General features: G+C 33.1%; 1 protein-coding gene across 1 annotated transcript; it reads left to right on the top strand.

The window, feature by feature from the left end:
- The first annotated feature begins 5,251 nt into the window (after positions 1–5,251).
- On the top strand, positions 5,252–15,627 carry LOC130051274 (patched domain-containing protein 3-like). The gene is made up of 4 exons (XM_056153076.1): positions 5,252–5,358; positions 7,472–8,498; positions 10,608–10,814; positions 12,960–15,627. Exons 2-4 carry the CDS (start codon positions 7,475–7,477, stop codon positions 14,591–14,593), a joined length of 2,865 nt encoding a protein of 954 aa, XP_056009051.1. The 5' UTR covers positions 5,252–5,358; positions 7,472–7,474; the 3' UTR covers positions 14,594–15,627.
- Positions 15,628–17,768: the final 2,141 nt, after the last annotated feature.

The following is a 17,768-nucleotide window of genomic DNA, read 5'->3' as shown; positions in this document are numbered from 1 at the left end:
TTAAACAGTTATCTGCCGTTTAGAAAATAAGAAGTGGAAAAAACCAAAATTTTCTAAATATTTCTGTGGTAAACTATTAATTTGAAATCATATTTTGATAAAAGAGTAAGTTTGTGCAACTTTTTACCAAATTATCTGGATTAAAGTCAAATCGTATTAAAAATTATTTGAATGAAATATGCTTTTCCCACATACTTCGATGTAAACTTTAAGGCGTGATTTATCGATTAGTAATGAAAATTTTGAGAAATCCTGTGGTAGAATATTTTGATTTTACCAACCCTTCAAAATGATACAAAGATAAGAAAAATCCCACCATCCATTTATTAGATACAAAATGGATCAGTTATGGATGGTCTACCTTAAAGTTATGGACTAGTGAATTTCTCAGATCAGTGAATGTTTTAGGAAAATCTAAATATCTGGTCATTGTATACTATAATGTTGAATAACTTGTTTATTAGAAGATTGATATTATTAAAGATAATTGTAATGTGGTGTCTTATTTCACAAAATTAAAGATTTATGTTAAAAATGTATATCATTGATCATTAATGTATGTTATATATTTTTCAGCAACCAATGCCCTCAGAAGATGCATACCCGAACTCACATTGAAGATACTTGATAGTAGAAGCTTTGGATAAGAGTTGCCTTGGAGATGATTATTGACGAAATACCTAGTTTTTGGGAAAAAAACAATGCATTATAGGAAATACGGAACTTAAATTAAGTCACATTAGCACTATATCGTACCTTTTTGTTAGACACTAGACAATTTTTCAGAACACTTGTTTTTTGTGCAGTGAAGCACTAATCTATGTTCATGTGAAGTTCATCGCGAATGATCAACCGATATATTCTAATATACTCGACATTTAACAATTGTTTCTGTTGAGTCTGTTAAATTATATTTACAACAACAGTAATCTCATAAAATAAATTCACGATCCAGTGATCGAACCACTAGACCGTTACAATGATGTGTACTTTTGCTATGCAAACATTATGTGATATTATGTTTATGGATTCCTGTATTGTTGGCATTGTTGGAAACACAGTTGGCAGTCTAGAAAAATATATTTTTATGCATAAATGTTTCAGGCAAGGACAACATATATTCACAAACACGATTCATTTACTTAACGTAAGGCACTGTTTTGACTTTATCACGGCATCATGTACATAATACCGCTTTGTGAAGTCAGCACACACTTTTTCAAGTGTGAGGCTTGACACATAGAGCACATGGTATTGACACAGCCACTTCATCACCAAATACACAATACCGCTTTGTGAAGTCAGCACACACTTTTTCAAGTATGAAGCTTGACACATAAAAACAATAAATGTATCCAATATACATGTTGATACATATTCATAATTATTATTATTTTTTTTTTTTACATTTTTAACATAACGTGTCCATTTTCATGATTTTGTTCATTATTGGCACACTTTTTCATGCAGTGATTGTTATTTTTATCTTCAAAAGCTGCAATGTACAAATATTATTTCTATGTTTTTAAAAAAACATATTTTACCTGGTATTTGTATGATCCATATTCAAATTTAGTATTAAAGTTAAAAAAAATTCCTGCTAATTTTTGTAATTGTTACAAAAGCATGACTTAATCTTTGTTATGTTGTTTCACCATTTTGAATTTTGTTATTTTATTGAATATATATGTACTAAGTAAATATACAATATTCAAATAATTGACATGAAATAGGTGTGAAGTAAATGTATACTATGTTGAAATAATAGACATGAAATGGGTGTGTGAATTATGTGTTCAATTTAGAAATATTAACTGAATTCAAGATGCGCAAGTAAATTATAGGGGGGGGGGGGGTTCAGTTTTGCATACAAATATATGGGGGGAATCTTTAAAAATCTTCTCAAAAAACAACTGGTCCAGGAAAGTGGAAATTTACATGAAAGCTTCCTGACATAGTGCAGATTGAAGTTTATTCAAATCGTGGCTTCCAGGGATAAGTTGGGGCCACAATATGGGATCAAAGTTTTGAATAGAAATATATAGAGAAATCTTTTAAAATCTTCTTCTAAAGAACTATTGAGCCAAAGAAGTTAACATTTACATGCAAGCTTCCTGACATAGTACAGATTCAAGTTTATGAAAATCATGGCCTCCAGGGGTAGGTTGGGGCCACGATAGGGACTAAGGTTTTACATAAATGGAAGTCTTAGATAAGGTGACTCAGATGAGTGATGTGGCCAATGGGCCTCTTGGATTTTACTGTGGAATAATTTGAAACTCATACATTAGTATCAATATGACGAAATTGAAAAAGTGGATAAATAGATATGAAAATGCTGATCTACCAAATGAAGGCATATGTGTACACACACAGGTGTGTGTGTGTGAAATTGCGCACAGCCCTACCCTAAACATATCGTATAAGGGACATTTCCTACGGATGAAAATTTGCGATTCGATCCAGAAGAGGTAGCAGAATTTATTCTGCGGTTTTATAACATTTCTATCTCTAGAGAGAGAGAGTGCGATAATTTTTGTGGATTTTCTCTATCCGCAAAAATGTACAACTGCAGAAAATGCCCATTATATGGTTTATTATGATAGAACCTAAGTACATAAATAATTGTATTTTAGTACTGGCAAGGTCGTCTTTCCGTAAAGTTAATAAACAAACATGACCTTTACAAATTTACGTCTAGTAAAGGTAATATACATATGACCTTTAAAGATTTACTTTCTGTAAAGCCATTGTAAAGATGAACTTTACATAGTTTCTTTAAGTAAATTTAATACAAAAGATGAACTTGCTTTTGAATCACCTTTAATGAAATTTACAACTGCAGTAACGTTTTGTAAAGCCGTTTTTTTTTTCAAGCAGTGTGTATATCCAAGTTTGTATATGATCATCGAGAAATTTTGAATTGTGCACGCAATATATCCAACCAGATATTAGATTCACGATTTTTATAAACTGCAAAACCTCGACCAGACAAGCATTCAATACAGGAACAATTTTCGACTCTGACATCTCCCCTGATTGAAGACACACTTTGGCACGGGTGAAGTGTGTCGCAGTTTGTCTAATGGAATGATAACGTGTTGTAAAGTTCTAACGAGAAACAAATGGAGTTTATCATTTTGTTTCGTGGATTTATCAGAATAAAGAGAATCTAATATTTTCGGTAAGTGCACATCTCCGATACCTGTTGAATAGACGCCTGTATTTGATACTTTTTTTTGGCAATTATACCTTGTGCATTGCATATTATGCATATGGCATGCACCTTTATTTTGCAAGAATTGATATAAATAATATATTTTATGCTCTTTGCCTATTTCATTCTATCAGTATATAATTGGCAAATGATTTATCCGCATTCATTTTATTAGAAAATGCAAATACTTGCATGCACTTACAAGTATGCAAGAAAAGCTTCTTTTTTTTTTTTTTTTTGCATTTTTGTCTAACTTATCTAAACGTCCAGAATGTTGCATTAGTATACAATCAATATTTTGTAATTTTGAGCAAAGCATAATGTTATAAAATGTTATTTTATTTGTTTCTCATTCCCTATATAATACTATCGGAGATGTGCACTGGTCGAGTCCACCTAGAAAAATCACTCAGGTGTGACAATCACATTTGGGGTATATACGGGTAGAGTAAATTAGGCTACCTGAAAGAAATATGGCGGATAAGATGAGAAAGGTGTACGTATTTATTAATTCATGTCAGCTTTAAAATCAGTAGTTAAAGAACTGCCTAACAACTGATATGAAAAACGTAAGACGGCATTTCACTCAATGGCATCATGTACATACCAGTAAGGTTATCATAACGGCCATAGACTTTGCGAAATGCTGATTTTAATTGAGACTGATGAGACCCTTCTAAGATAAACTTTTATGGCAATTGACTGTCTCGATTTAAAACAGAAATATACACTCTCGCGTATCTAATAAATTGTGAATATCTTTTTTAACGATGAAGTATTTTTTTTACATGACACACAGACTCCTAAAATTCAAGTATCAATTGAAGATGTGTATTGATGGTTTATCTTACGTGTGACCGTAACGCTAAAAAGTGCATGGTTTTGAAATAGGATTTATTGCCCTTGTCATACTTTCAATCCATAGGTTTGTCAATTTGCGTAAAGCTAATAAAATAAAGGAATTTGCATAATGTTTTCATAACATAATGTACATAAACATTTCAAAGAAAACTTAAGCATCATATTTCCGAAACATCCATTAAACCAAGAAAAGAAAAAGAACTCAAACGCGATAGGAAAACATGACATTTAGTAAATTTTACTTTCAGTACACTATTGACAACAAAGTGTGTTGCTAAGGCAAGCCATTTGTGAACTGGAAAAAAAGACAAAGCATTAGAGATGACGTACAATTGATTTCCAATACACGTGTCCTATATATGACGTGTATCTCAGGTGCGATATAGGTTAATATATCTATACGCACTGCTACCGGATCCCTCAGCTGTGTCTTTGAACCCGATTCTAGCGGGCAAAGAGACACATATATTTTATCATCTTTCTACAACAACGATGAATTTTGCTGAATATTTCAATTTGCAAAGCCAAATCATGCATAACTTTAAGAGATTTGACGTAACTATAATAGTAAAGTATTAATACAATCGTGTGATTACCACAAAATATAAACTATTATAGAACAGAGATAAAATTTTTACTGAACTCATTTATTCATTTCAAACGTTGTTGTAGCGGGAGTTGTGTCTGTTAAAAACTACATCAGCCATTTTTATCGATCACTTCATAATGTAAAACTTATACGGTACAAATTTTGATGCACCAGATGCGCATTTCGACAAATAATGTCTCTTCAGTGATGCTCAACCGAAATGTTTGAAATCCGAAATAACTATGAAGTTTTAGAGCTATATATTGCCAAAAACAGCGTGCCAAAAAAGTGGAGCCAAATTCGTCCAAGGATTAGAGCTATGCACGAGGGAGATAATATAAATTTGAAGATATTTGTTTCAATGAAGACTTGGGCATAACAAGAATGGACAGAAATATGTATGATTGATGTAGAATTAAGGATATACAATCTTAGAAGCCTGATTTAACAAACAATCTCGAGATTGGTAATTAGTGTAGAACACGTGATCATTGGAGGTCTATATCTGTAATATCGATTGTAATTGTGAATGGGTCCTTCATTCCCGGGTTCATTCGTGCGCATAGCCCTATACACCGTATAATGTTATGCGTATCCACCGTCATTAGTGACAACTTCCTGCAAGGCCGTGGATTTTATACAGGATAAGACACAAATATCTTGACACTGGATTAAGACCTACAAATGTCATGTATGTAGATTATATGTATGTGAATTATATGTTATATTTGCATCTTTTATGATGGATGTTTTCGATAACTAGATAGGTTAAAAATAGATCCACGATATAAATTAGTTTGTATAACTAGCTGTGCACTTCTCTATAAACAAAGGAATGCTATTATCATTGTGTACAACAGGTATTTGTAAATATGTATAAAAATCGTATACATATAATCATAATATACAGGTAAGTATGAATTAGAGTTGAAATTGTAACATACAGGTCATCATTATATAAAGGTACAATGGACAGGTAGTTGTAACGTGTCTCGTGTAACTGTGCTTTTTCTTTATTCATCTTTTCATTAATGAATTATTTTGTTATTCTAATCAATTGATTTAACCTAGTTACTTAAGCAACGACATCAATCACTTGAATCCATCTGTCATTACTTTTATTCAACGGTATTTTTTTAAAATATATAAAACAACTTTATACATAGGCTACAGCATTTCACATAAAGTAGGCCAAAAATGGTACTTTTGTTCTATACATTCGTTAAGTTGCTTTATATTGTACCATACATTATCTGTAACTCATTGGAACTAAGTTATTGTCGCATATTCTATAGCTTGGATCCCATTATAAATAACCTGTTGTCGTAGCTTCTGATCATTTATTGACAAACAATATTTTGTTATATAACTCATAATAAGGACTTAAAGGGATCACGAGTGTTTCCATTAACACCATATACGTATTATTCAGCCATTAACGAAAATTCATTTCTTGTGACTAAATTCTTGCAAATAGAAGATTTAAACAATTGCTAATAATGTGTGAATTTGAACATTTTGTCTCCTCAATACATGCATTTTTAAATTCATACGAAAACATAGGTCTCGTGAAATAAAATTATCTGCAGTATATAATTTTTACTTGATGAAATATTCATATCGAGTGAACATTTCAGCTATTCAAAACGTAAATTATCAACGAAAAAAAGTGAAGCAAAGAAATATAAAAACTTGAATGGTTTGCTGAATACAAACGATCAGGATAAATTCTATGATTCTATTACTGTTAATAAACTTTTGATACACTTTGATTTTTTATGAGGACTATGCAAGGTGAAGATAACGAACAGTGATCAATCTCATAATTCCTAAAAGCAATGCAAAATAGATAGTTGGGCAAACACGGACCCCTGGACACACCAGAGGTGGGATCAGGTGCCTAGGAGGAGTAAGCATCCCCTGTTGACCGATCACACCCGCCGTGAGCCCTATATCCTGATCAGGTAAACGGAGTTATCCGCAGTCAAAATCAGTGTGCCAAGAACGGCTTAACAATCGGTATGAAACATATCAGACAGCATTTAACCCAATGGGAGGTTGTACTGACGAACTAGATCGTTATAACGACCATAGAATTTGCGAAATGCTGACTTCAATCGAGACTGTTGAAATCCCTGTACCATCAACTTGTTTGTCAGTAGCTTACCTCATATACTTCATTGATTGATTTTAAGGTAGCTCCATCCTCATGTGACTTATCAATATTAATGGTTAAAAGTGGAAAAACTTAATTAATTTCCACTCGATATAGTTTAATTCAATTAATAACCAAAGAAAATATATATGTTACCACCTTTTTAAAGATGTCAGACATACAAAAACAGAAATATATATCAACATCAGAAAATCACAGATTTTCGTTAAACAGAATAATAAAAATAGATAAAAACTTGTTGAAATGACAAATTTGAATATCAAGTTTTAAAAAACTGCTAATTCATAAATATGTATAGATTAATTGTGCATATTAGGGAAATCAATGTATAATAGACATCCAGTAGAGGAAATTCCGGCATAGGAGTTATTGCCCTTGGCAACATTTTTTTAATCATAAATATTTAATTATCTATGGAAAATATAAACTTTTTCAGTATTATTAGTTTACCAGATATTTTATTATATCCAGAGAATAACATTCCTCAGAAAGATATATTTCTATCATGTGTAAAGTTTAATTTATTAAGATTTTTGTATAAACCTATGACATCACATGAGGATCGATCAACCTTAATAGTACTGGCAGAAATGGCAATGATTCAAGAATAATTATGCTGTATTTTCAGACAATGGCATGCGAGGGAAGTTCGTGTTGTTCCTGTTGTTCGATATGTCACAGAAAATGGGAATCTTTGATAGAGAATGCATTTGGCAGGCTCGGTTCTTTCATTTCATCATATTCCGTGAAAATAATGATCGTGTGTATTGTTGTCAACTTGCTTCTGACCATTGGAATCATGAATATAGAAGTCGAAAATGATGTGGAAACACTCTATACTCCGATGGATAGTCAAGCAATAAAAGACCGGTCTGTATTACGAAACCTATACGGAGATTCCACGAACAGTAGTTTTCGTTCTTACCAACTTTCAGACTTTGGACTGTATGGCGATGTAATGATTCTCTCTAAAAATAAGACTACAATAATGAGCCAAGCCTATGTTGATGAAATAAACAACATCAATATTATAATCAGAAACACTATAATTGTTAGCGATTCCTCTGGACAAACCTATACTTATGATGATCTGAGTGCAGGTTCGAATCCTAACGAAGGAATCGCTAGTGTTGTTGTACTATTGAATACATTTCAAGACAATTTCATAATCCCTAATATAACCTACCCAGTTTATGGGGAATATATCTTGTCGCCTTTTCTTGCGCATGCAGGTTCTGCTAGCGGAATGTTAAATTCTGCAAGTGGAGTAAAATTGCAGTACTATCTTCGACAAAGTCAGACAAGTGTAAAGGAACTTTCAAAGAAATGGGAAAAGGCATTTGTTACCAAAATGGAAAACCTGCAAACAAATCTAACAGATATTGCCTACACATCCTCAGATTCCCTCGGAACAGAATTGGACAAAAACACAAATAGCGACATAAAATTTTTCTCCGTTACGTTTACGCTCATGATGACATACGCATCTATTGCTTCGTTGACCATCAATTGCAACAATGTAGCTAATCGTATGAATTTAGGAATAGCAGGTGTCATTGCCCCCGTGTTGGCCATCGCCTCAGCCTTCGGATTTGTGAGTGCAATTGGAGTGGAGTTCACCAACATCGTTGGTGTAATGCCGTTTTTGGTTGTCGGTAAGTTTCTTCATATACACTGTACACCTATGTACATGATGCTGCACAAATATGCAGTATAATGCAATATGTATGCGTATATTTTCATTTTGTACTATAAGTCATAGCAAATTATGTTGAAAAAAAAATTGCATTTATAAATTAATGTTAATAATTCAATAATAATGACCATAATTTCATTAGGATTATGAATTGATAATGATAATTTATAAATATTTCAAAAAACATTTTTCAAAGAAAAGGATTACAGATCAATAATAGTGATTTGCTTGGATCTTGATTAGAATAGCTGAGGTTATAATATATTGGATTATATCCCATCTCTGGTACATGTATATACAGGGATCCATGTTTACCCAACTCTCTATTTTGTGTTCCGTATACGATATTGAGATTGTTCGTTATGTTCGTCTTTCATAGTGAAAGTGTTGATCGAAAATATTACTCTGAGCTACCTGGCCACTATTTTGCAATTCATTACTAATATGTACCTAAGTCTATAATTATCATGTTTAAAAAATATATGACATTCTGCATGAAACGATGATAGATTGAATAAAATGCAACATTTACTAAAAATGTGATAGAGCTGTTAGATAAATAGATTGAATAAAATTAAATATTTATGAAAATTGTAATATATCTTTTAAACAAATGTTTTTAAATAAAATGTATAGTAAAAATGTGTCAGAAAATATTGCATGTTATGCTTCTCGATGTTATGCTATATACAGCATAGTGCCGTAAATTAGTAAACTTTCGTGTTTTACGCTATATATTTCATTGCAACAAACCTTTTTTTAGGCAAAAATTTATGAATTCATTCTTGCTCTGATTATTATGAAATCTAAAGCATTTGTTATAAAACATATGGACATTAATTCTCTTTTTGAAGTTTAAAGTTTTACCAAAAATGGATAATGATGACTACTGGATCTTTGACATCAACCTTTACCACTTTATTTACCTGTAAAGTCCTTTGTAAGAATGGAATGATGTCATTGAGTGTGATGTTCTTACAGGCATGAAATATGTATTGCTGCTCAGCAAAAATAGGACAATGAGACCACAAACTGAAGACATCTGTGTTTTAATAGATTCTATAAATTAGCCATAGGTTATTTTATGAAAGGTGAAGATAACGAACAGTGATCAATCTCATAACTCCTACAAGCAATACAAAATAGATAGTTGGACAAACACGGACCCCTGGACACACCAGAGGTGGGATCAGGTGCCTAGGAGGAGTAAGCATCCCCTGTTATGAAATTATTCAGAAAAATTGTCATTTTCATTGGCTACATGTATATTGTAAAAATATAGACGTTGAATCACTTGTCAGTGTGATTGATTACCATTTATTTTTTTATGTGTGTTATTTCCTTATGTTTTCTATTTATTTAGCTATTTATTCATTTTAGAATCTTTTATGTATCTTATTGATATCTTATTTGTGCATTTATCTAGGCATTTGTGAATGATTCTAATACTTTCATTTCCATTTAATAGCAATGACATGGTAGTCTAGCGATTAGGGTATTGACTTCGCATCCGGGTAGTCATGGGTTTTTTTTCCGGCTTCTATGTTAAAGCTAGAATATTTTTAGCACTGATAGTAATTGTTCCGTTACCAAACGGCAAGTAGTAAAAACGAAAAATAATGGATCTTTCAGATAAAGGTCCCGTGTCATGGTAGCTGGATGTTCACACGATAACAAACCATCACTTCCATGAACCTGGGGCCAATATTCATTGATCAAAATCAGTGTCGCTTACAGCTTGTGACCCCCCCCCCCCCCTACATTCTTGAATGATACTTTAAAACAATCATCATTAACAATTGTTCATTTATTTACCGTTTTAAACATTAGGTAATACATTCCAACATTTTATACATTTTATCAATCATTAAAAACTAGGCAGAATAAATAGATAATGAAACAAAGCAAAACATTAATAGTGGACTTGAGAAGCCTAGAGATGGAGCAACATTGTGCAACTACATTCCCCACCATTCCTTCATAAAAATAATTTTTAGAAGTGTAAATTCTAAGTGAAGTATCAATTAAAATGATATCAATTATTTACCCATGTCTCCAATTATCGCAGGGATTGGTATAGATGATATGTTCATCCTCATGTCCGGAATGGCGGACGCCCCACCTCTGTCTGAAGTATCCATTAAACAAAGAGTGATCTTCATGATGCAGAAGGGCGCAGTTGCCATAACGATTACGTCACTGACAGATTTGCTGGCTTTTGTCGTTGGAGCATCGTCGGTATTCAAAAGTATTCGGAATTTCTGCATTTACACAGGTACAATAATTCTTTTGTTTGTCCGACTTGAATTTCTGTTTGAATTAACTATCATTTAAGGTGGGTCCTTAGTCCTGGATTTTTGGGGTTTAGGTAGCAATTGTTTTGTTTGGAATCAATATATTAACATTCAGAGTAATGAGAAAAGGCAAATTAGTTAAGGATTTCCAGATTTATTTTCATTATAGACACTACTGAAGTAATGTACCCCTATGTAGATTTTTATGAAATCCATTGGAAAGAGTTATCTGTTGTTATTTTAAAATAAAAACAACAACAACAATTTTAAATTGCATTTATTGATCAGTAAACATGTCAATAACTAAAACACATGTCATTTTCAATATGTTCATCAAGTTTTAGTATAATAAGTGCAAAATTATCGAATTAGCCTTATTCTCCAAAATGTTAAAAAACAATCAAATACGGACACAATTTTCTTGTAGCATGGTTTACATATCATTTTTTCTGTTTATATTAATAAATGTACATCTGTTATAGTTATTTATGAACAAACATCCACACCTTTCCTTAATACTTTCAAATCTATAGCTTCCAGAGTATGTATACCCCCATAAAAACCCTAAGTCTGGCACCATACAACTGAGCTATTCAAAACCACTCATGGATTAAAATTTTATGTAATTTCATGAAAAGACACCGATAATGATTCCTTATCACCTTGGTAAAATGTTTGTGAAAAATATAGGAAATCTATTGCATAATGGACTTGATAAATAATTTAATGAAAACAGAGTTATTGTCCTTGGATTCAATATTTTGAAACGCATCATTGACTATTCAAATATAACTAAGACTTTTGAAATATTTTATGGCTAACAAGATTTTTTACAATAACTATTGAAAAAGACTCCAACAAAATTTATGTTCCAGTCATTAAATTATTGACTTTGCACAATCTTATGACGTCACAGGAGTGTGGAACTACGTTAAGCAGTCAAAATTTATAACAAATACCACACTTAAGTCCAACGCGGGTACGTTAAGGCACGTTATGAAAATCTTTACTGGGATAAAATCCACGAAACAATGTGACGTCATAATTGAAATAAGTATATCACTAAGTATATATTAAATTCCGATTTTATTTTTTATTAAAGTTTTATTGATGCATAAGATAAGCCATGCAGCTACTAAGATCCAACGAAATTCGAAATGTTATACTGCTGCTGTGCAATTTCTGTCTGATCAATAATGAAAGTAAACTGATGACGTCATGACTATACATCGAGTGACGTTGACACATGCAAGGAATTTGTTTATGTGTGCCATGCAATTATCGACAAAATGTGGAGTATTTGAAATCTATATGACATGGGATATATAGAATATAGATGTGAAACGCTGAGAATTTAATGATATTAAGAAGGTATGTTGATATCATTCATTGACAATTTTGTTTAACGGGGAAAACATTCCAGTTAGCATGTCGATCCGATTTTTCTCTGTCACACACTGAAATAAAACTGCAAAAGTAGCACATTAGGCCGCATACTTTTAGAGGCTTTATATACATCGTGTGAAAGGTCATTAACTAATGTACACGGCAATTACTGATAGAATTGTCTGTTAAGAAAACTTTTAAAGAAAACTGCATAGCACCAATGCAAAATGTAAACCATGGGCTAGATGGTTTCGTGTTTAAATGTTCAATAATTATTTCTTATTGAAAGTGGTAGGATTATATCAGTAATTCTGATATACTATGGGTGTTTTACCGTCATTATCGCCAGTTAGACCAATATTTAAGTCTTGGGGTAGCGTGCTACTTTTCCATTTTCTATTAAGGTACATCCATGATCTATTTATAACAGTCATGCAATGACGTCATGCAGAAGCGAATGTTTGTCATGTTATTATGATACAACATGTTCTCATGTAAACAACCAAAATAGTTTTTAAAAGTTAGTAGCTCCCTCTCTCTGTGTAAGACAGATTTTAAAAATTATGCAGTATACGTGCATAAATGAAGCATGACCTGCCTTAACATACCCGCAAAGTTTCGTTTCCATTTTCCCCCAGAGAAATTCAGGCCTGGTTTTAAGTTATACACCTTCAAAATATGATGATGCTTGAATGCTTTCTTAATAAATTATATTTCATTTGATATCTCATTTCTTTCAGGTGTGTCGGTGTTCTTTTGCTATTTAAATCAACTTTTCTTTTTGTGTCCGGCTATAACGATTAATGAACATAGAACGAAGGGGAGCAAACATTTCTGTTGTTCTTGTAAAACTGTAAAACCGAGAAACCAATATGAAAATAAGTCGAAATGTTTTCTCTTATGTGTTCCTGGATTGCCCCCTGAGACGAGACTTGATGTGGAAAGTCCAATGGAAAAATATCCCAAAAAGTTTATCCTTTTCATTTTAAATCATACTATCGGGAAATTTGTCGTCGTTGTTGTATTCCTCGCTTACCTAAGTTCTTCAATATATGGATGTGTAAATCTTCAACAAGGCCTTCAGCTATTCAATTTAGTTTCAAAAGATTCCTATTACTACAAGTATAGTGTGTGGGACGAAAATTATTTCACCACTGAACCAATGATTACGCTTTGTGTGACTTCAGAACAGGAATACCACAGGAGTGAAACACGAAATCTTATAAATTCTGTGTTATCCAAGACTAAATTGGACAGTTATATTGATGACAATGTTGAGATAAATTGGCTTACAAGTTACAAGCAATCTGCACATTATAATGCCGCCACCGAATCAAATTTTGTTAGTGGTCTGAAGGACTTCTTGGCGACACAGAGTGGACAATCCTTTGAAAACGACATTGTTTTTGATTCTTCTAGAAGCAAAGTGCTGTCATCCAAATTTTATGTTAAGGCAAATAATATGAAAACATCAAATGAACAAGGGGATTTCATGAAACGTATGAGGGAAATCACGGAGAATACAGCACTTCCCTGTATACTCTATACCCCGGCTTTCGTTTTCTTCGAACAATACGTACAAATCATGCCTAGTACTCTCCAAACTCTGGGTATTGCAGTTGCTGCAATGCTGATCGTAACGTTTATATTCATGCCCAATTTGCGAGTCGTTGCCATTGTATGCATCACACTTATCAGCATCCTGTCCGGAATATTGGGTTTTATGTACTACTGGGATCTGACATTGAGCTCAATAACTATGATTCATTTGGTAATGAGTGTAGGGTTTTCTGTCGATTTCAGCGTCCACATTTGTCACGCCTTCATGTCTGTTGAGGGAAACAGTCGCGACACAATCCTAAAAAACGCTATTGATAGATCCGGTGGCCCTGTCGTCAACGCGGCTTTTTCCACGCTATTGGGGATACTGATGCTTGCATTTTCCAGTAGCTACATTTTTCAATCTTTCGGTATCCTGATGTTTTTGGTAATTGGATTCGGACTGATACATGCGGCGTTCTTTCTTCCTTTATTACTATATGCATTGTTGCCCTGCTTTCACACTATAGACTCTGGAAGAGTAATCGATTCGTCAGTCGATTCTAGGTCCCAAAGAGCTTCGTCAGGAGTATTTTGGTCATCATTTGACAACGATAAAAAACATAAGGAAACACCGATTGATAAGCAAACATCTTCTATGAATGGAGATATACCGGTATCTCAAACAAGGCCTTTACCAAAACCTTTACCAAAACCAAACTCGTCGAGACCTAACAGTCGTTCTCAACATGATGAAAACATTCCACAAGGCATAGTTAAAGATATCGGTGATGGGTATAAGATGTACCAACCTCACAAAAATCACGCATCTTGAGCAAAACAATATATAACATCCATTTAAAGTTTGACAATATTTTGTTTATATATTAAATCAAAGTATATCCACCGTACCTCTTTTTATGTAACATTTTGTTTAAACTGTCTACACTTCATATTGCCATTTCCCACTGGTTGATATTCAAACACAAAGAATCATAGAGTGAGGATATGAACATTGCTCTTAATAAAGCGCAGCAAATTTAACATATATTTGATTGATAGCTTTTATATTGTTTAACGTCCCTCTCGAGAATCTTTCACTTAAATGGAGATGCAAAATTTAAGTCTTTGCTCAACGCTCACGACTTTTCACAAGGGATGGATCTTTATCGTGCCATATTTGCTCTGACAGCGGACCTCGGTTTTTGAGGTATCATCTGAAGGACCACCTTATATAGTTGCCTCTTACAACAACCAAGAGGTTCTGATGATATATTCTAACTCGGACCCCCCCCCCTGGGATTATTTAACATAGAGATGTAGGAGAAGCGATAAATCATAATCGTGATTATACTTCAAAGTGTGTATCAACTCATATCGATTCAAGTTTGACATGCATGCAATCAGGTACACTTAAAGAGTTTTACGTACAGTTTGTACAATCAATTTATAAATAGTTTTGAATGTAGACCCTACAGAAAAACTATGGTGGGGCAATAGTAAACGTGCGAAGTATACTTATGTCTTTTAATCATTTTGATGTTAGATGTATTGCAACTTTTATTCAAAACAATTAGATAAATGGGTATATTTATTCCTCCTAGGTACGCGATCCAACCTCTGGTGTGTCCAGGGATCCGTGTTTTCCATACTATTAAGTTTGGTATTCTTGATAGGATTGATGAGATTAAACATATCTGGGTTTTTTTTAGTAAGGGTAAGAAATCTACATCTTGATACTGGTGAAATAGCCTAACACTTTTATGGCTGTATTCTGAGTATTCGATACAAATTACCTGGACGTGTATAATATATATATATATATATATATATATATATATATATATATATATATATCCATGGTTGATAATACGCGTGTGACAGCGTGACGAGAATTCCATCGTCATCAAAAGCAAGTTTTTTGACTTGCCTAGATGGTCTAGCGCGCTGGTTACATGCTGCTAGGAGATTTGGTTCTGCACGTCGTGAGTTCAACCCCGGGTAGGGGCGGAAGTGGGTATCCAAATAAAGTGAAATTCTCTGTGCTTTATATTAAATATTTCTTCACTTAGGGCAGTTTCAAGAGTTCATTGCTATGTCTGTGCTTTTTATATATATATATATCCATAATACTCTTAAAGAAGTAAAGGAACTAATAACGTATACTAAAACAGCTTTGTGATATTTTTATTATTGTACATCTTGTGTAGATTTTCATATACTTAATTCTGGATTATATTTGTATATATAATTTTCTCAATAAAGTTGCAAGATTGAGCTGTGTTATTAGTTTTCATTAAGAAGGGAGACTGAAAGATGAAGTCACCAAGTGCTGGGGTTTTTTTTTTATAAAAAGGAATGAAATATACAAGGGATTAAGCCAAATAGCGGTTGTTTCCAATTTTTTTTCCTGTTTTGGGTCCCAATAGAAAATAGTTCACTCATGGTGAGACTTCACCATCTGTTACATGTACGGTGAGATGCTAACAACTTACCGATGATGCCTAGGATCGTAGCGGTGAGATATTTCCTTTTTACCGTGCTCAGACACACCGTGGAATGAAGCTTTCAATTATTGTACATGAATTATTTGTGATTTGTGACACTCCTTTGTATTCAGATTGGTAGAATTTACAGTGGTGGATACAAGAAATGTATCTAATGTTTAATACCTATTTAATGATAATAAGTAAGAACAAGGGACGTTATTGGCCAAAATTGGCCGCGCTTCAAAAAACGACCATATTTTGCAGGTAGAAAGGTGATAATTTTCTCGTTTCATTCATATATAGCACGTACCATTTACTTGTTGCTGATATTTAGAAAATAACGTTACAATATTGCATTGTTAACTCTGACGCTATCTTCCAACGGTCGCTTTTTCGGAACGACCTCATCGACCTTATAAGATCTGCAGTCCCCTTATTCTTCTAGAATATTTTTCTAAAAGTTACAATTTTAACTTTTTATATAAAAATACTCATTGAGATCAAAGACTATTGAAAACTGGCATCCTATTGAAAATACATTATTCATTTACATGTAACTTTATCGTGGTCATAGACATTTTGCGGAAGATTCTTGTGTTAATTAGAGTGAGGAAAATAATGCGTGTATTTGTCAACAATTGTTGAGTAGAACGCATTCATATTTTCGAAGGTACTGTTCAATGTCCTCCTATTTAAATGAAATCTGGAAAATAAAATGGCTCTTAAATTTTCTTTTTACTGTTTTTTTTTTTTATTTTTGGTTATAACTATAAACACTTCGATTAAAAACGTTGATAGAGTCGTTTATGCCATGTACACCAAGGACTATATAACAGGTCTGTTTACATGTGTATGCAATATACATGTTTTAGTACATACGAATAAAATATGTCTGCCTGCTGTGGGTATTTACGAAATATATTGAATAAATTGTTATAATGTGCATGTACTAAACGATGCAAATTTATGTTGCATAAATGGGATATCATTTTCTTTGGTACAGCAAAACATGTCAAGTAATATGTATGTAACTTCAGATGGTATATTTCATATAGCAAATGTATTTAAAAACATCATAAAAATGTGTCCGTAATCATATCTTTACATTCCCCTAAATGGTCAACAAAAAGTATTTCCAACTCTCTCTCTCTCTCTCTCTCTCTCTCTCTCTCTCTCTCTCTCTCTCCAGTCTCCAGGAAGTGTTCGTCTTTGATAAATGAAAATGACATCAGTCAGTGGGCATGTCATTGTATCTACCGATATTCAGTCTAAATATAGAACGGACTCTGGGAAGCTGTTTGAGTACATGTATAGACAATGTGGTATATTTAACAGCTTTTCCAGGGCACTTATTTCCATATGCGAATAAGGATATATTGAGTGAAATACCCCCCTCCCTCTCGATTTAAGAATTCGAAGATATCAGGCAGAAAGTTTTTTTTTCATTTGCAAATTAACTACCAACTTATCCTCCGACTCCCCCCCCCCCCCCCCCCCCCCGATAAATGATGCTAAGTGTCT

This window comes from Ostrea edulis, chromosome 1 (assembly GCF_947568905.1).
Source record: "Ostrea edulis chromosome 1, xbOstEdul1.1, whole genome shotgun sequence".
NCBI lineage: Eukaryota > Metazoa > Mollusca > Bivalvia > Ostreida > Ostreidae > Ostrea > Ostrea edulis.
This window is presented reverse-complemented; position numbering and strand designations above follow the sequence as displayed.

Coding starts and splice junctions, on each gene's coding strand:
- LOC130051274 (XM_056153076.1), top strand. CDS start 7,475: ATGGCATGCGAGGGAAGTTCGTGTTGTTCCTGTTGTTCGATATGTCAC. Junction 8,499..10,607: donor AATGCCGTTTTTGGTTGTCG/GTAAGTTTCTTC, acceptor CAATTATCGCAG/GGATTGGTATAGATGATATG. Junction 10,815..12,959: donor GAATTTCTGCATTTACACAG/GTACAATAATTC, acceptor CATTTCTTTCAG/GTGTGTCGGTGTTCTTTTGC.